The following is a 3,139-nucleotide window of genomic DNA, read 5'->3' as shown; positions in this document are numbered from 1 at the left end:
GTACACCAATAACCATAGAAACATGCGTACACCAGTAACCATAGAAACATGCCTACACCAGTAGCAATACAAACCTGCATACACCAATGACCATAGAAGCATGCGTACACCAATAACCATGGAAGCATGCGTACACCAATAACCATAGAAACATGCCTACACCAATAACTATAGAAATGTGCCTACACCAGTAAAAATACAAACGTGCGTACACCAATAACCATAGAAACATGCCTACACCAGTAACCATAGAAATATGCCTACACCAGTAACCACAGAAACATGCCTACACCAATAACAATAGAAACATGCCTACACCAGTAACCACGGAAATGTGGTACACCAGTAACCGTAGAAACGTACATATAGGTAGGTTACATTTGTCATATGCAAAATCAGCACAAGGTCAATGATGCAATGAAATGCTTAGGACGAGAAGAACCGTCTCGACTTGCTAAAAACCCAAAAACAACCAGAAATACTGAAGCATGCAGCAAAAATGCCAGTAACCATAGAAACGTTCGTACAGCAGTATCCATTAGAACCTTCTTTCTGCTTGTAATGTATGCTGGTGAAGATTCTCAGTCATTCAGGACATGATGAATTCAATAAGCGTTCAATACAAAAACAACTGGACTTTATTTGTAACAGAAGACGTTTCGCTCCTCATCCGAGGAGCTTTTTCAATTCAATGAGCAGAGAGTGAGCAGTGAATGTTTAACCTGAATCTCTCACTCTCTGCTCATTGAATTGAAAAAGCTCCTCGGATGAGGAGCGAAACGTCTTCTGTTACAAATAAAGTCCAGTTGTTTTTGTATTGAACGCTTATTGAATGCTTGTAATGTAAAAATAAACAAGTTCCTCTAATTGTTCTAGGGCTAGTACTGATGTTGGTTCTGTTGTTGTGGACCTGCGGGTCATCCACAGGACCTGCAGAACCTCAGAGCTCAGAACGTCTGTCTCATGACGGACCAGAACTTGTCCCATCTTTCTCCTGTGAAGGCAGTGCTGGAGTCTCTGGTCAGGAACAGTGTCCAGTTCAAGGTCTACGACAACGTGCGGGTGGAGCCCACCGACTCCAGGTGAGTGCTACAGGTGAGCAGCTGTTCTGCTCTCTGACTGGAGGTCTGCAGGTGGATGAGGTATGTACTTGTTATTTTACCGGGAGTCTCCGGAGGTTCTGTTCTCCTGTGCAATCAGTAAGGGTTAATAAGCAGCACAGTAGAACTCATCTGGACTGTTGATTCTGAAGGTACAGAGAGTTCGAACAGCAGTCTCAGTTCAAGTTCTTGTTCCAGCTTTTGTCAGTATACTGCTGTTGATAAAGAAACCTAATCTAGACTCATGTCCTCCAGTTTTAGACTCGTTTCAAAACTTACGTTTGTCTAAGAACTTTATAAAGGTTAGTTTGGATTCAGCTGCTTCTTTTTAAAGTTCTTTTATTGGCTACAGACTCTGCCTGTGACCCAGCTGACCTCAGGATTTTGGAGGTCTGTGGTATCAAATGTTTTTATCTGGACTGGTTCAGGTATTACATTTCTGACAGTCCTCCTCTGCTCCTCTCACATGTGGAGTTCCCCAAGTATCCATTCTTGGACCTATTTCATTTCCCATCCATTGGTTCTAGGGCTGAACGATTTTGGAAAATATTCTAATTGTGATTTTTTTTTTACCTCAATATCTCAATGTCTTCTTCTCATGTATTTTTCAGCCAACACAAGCAATAAATCAATCTGTTTCATTTGCAAAAAACTCCACCGTTTTCAGCTCCGCTGCAACTTTGTGTCTGCAGTGTTTGTGTAGCTCCAGGACAGCAACTTGGCTAAAGTGTGTGCACAAGGGCGTTCTGTACGCTTATCCACTGTGTTGACCAAAGTCGTAAACTCAGGCTTGGTCACTGTATTAATGGACATCATGTTTTTCTCTATGAACTCCGTTACTGTTCAAGTTATTTCCGCATGTCGTTTTGAATTTTGTTCATACGGAGTAATACCTTCGAACAGTTCGGTCAGTGATCCCTGTCAGCTGGTACTTTGTGATCCCTGTCTGCTGCTACTTTGTAATCCCTATCTGCTGGTACTTTGTGATCCCTGTCTGCTGGTACTTTGTGATCCCTGTCGGCTGCTACTTTGTAATCCCTATCTGCTGGTACTTTATGATCCCTGTTGGCTGGTACTTTGTGATCCCTGTCGGCTGGTACTTTGTGATCCGTGTCGGCTGGTACTTTGTGATCCCTGTCAGCTGGTACTTTGTGATCCCTGTCGGCTGGTACTTTGTAATCCCTGTCGGCTGGTACTTTGTGATCCCTGTCGGCTGGTACTTTGTAATTCCTATCTGCTGGTACTTTATGATCCCTGTCGGCTGCTACTTTGTGATCCCTATCTGCTGGTACTTTATGATCCCTGTTGGCTGGTACTTTGTGTATTATGAAATTAGTTTTAACAGGGGTCGTGAACGGTCGGCACCCGATGATTCACACGAGAGGAAATAAATCAGAGGAGACTGTTACTGCTAGAATAATAGTGTCATTTATTAATCTGCCACAGAAAACAGCCAAGCAAACATGTACACTTGTACACTCTTTACACACACAAATTGATATGAGAGCCTCTCACCGTGACACGTGATCGGGAAGCCTTCGACCCGGGTAAAGGAATCACATCAACAGCTGGGCACTCACGCGTTAGTCCACAGCAAGACTTCAGAGTTCCCTTGCCTGTCACACCTCCTATATACCTCTCTCTGACCGGATCGCGTGAGAGCAGTGAAAAACAAGTTTGATGGTTGTCAGGAGGACAGATCTAATTAAAACAAGTTTTTCCATCATCAAAGCAGTCTGTGCAACAGAGCGATGGCTCATAAAAACATGTCCTTCCAGTAAGGAGCGCCGTGACCGCAAAGCGGGCCAAAGCTTCTACGGTCAAAAGCACTCCTAATGCTTATTAAAGCATTCCTAGAGAGGATACACTGCACCCCTCCATCCCTCTGCTAACCATCAAAGAGTGTCTAAATATTATAAGTAACACACACACAAAGTATATGTTTGAATAGGCATAAAGGCGACTTAACACCTTATAAAACATTTTTATATCACTTTGTAATCCCTGTCAGCTGGTACTTTGTGATCCCTGTCGGCTGG

At 43.3% G+C, this 3,139-nt stretch overlaps 1 protein-coding gene across 1 annotated transcript in view; it reads left to right on the top strand.

The window, feature by feature from the left end:
• Positions 1-3,139, top strand: part of adhfe1 (alcohol dehydrogenase iron containing 1) — a 31,428-nt gene that overhangs the window by 12,803 nt on the left and 15,486 nt on the right. Inside the window, exon 5 of the mRNA XM_037681434.1 lies at positions 928-1,082. Coding sequence (XP_037537362.1) covers positions 928-1,082 — 155 coding nt within the window. The remainder of the gene's footprint in view (positions 1-927; positions 1,083-3,139) is intronic.

The sequence above is a fragment of the Nematolebias whitei genome, chromosome 9 (assembly GCF_014905685.2).
Source record: "Nematolebias whitei isolate Nwh7 chromosome 9, NemWhi1, whole genome shotgun sequence".
NCBI classification, from domain to species: Eukaryota; Metazoa; Chordata; class Actinopteri; order Cyprinodontiformes; family Rivulidae; genus Nematolebias; species Nematolebias whitei.
The sequence above is the reverse complement of the archived record's forward strand: the minus strand, read 5'-3'. Positions and strand labels throughout refer to the sequence as shown.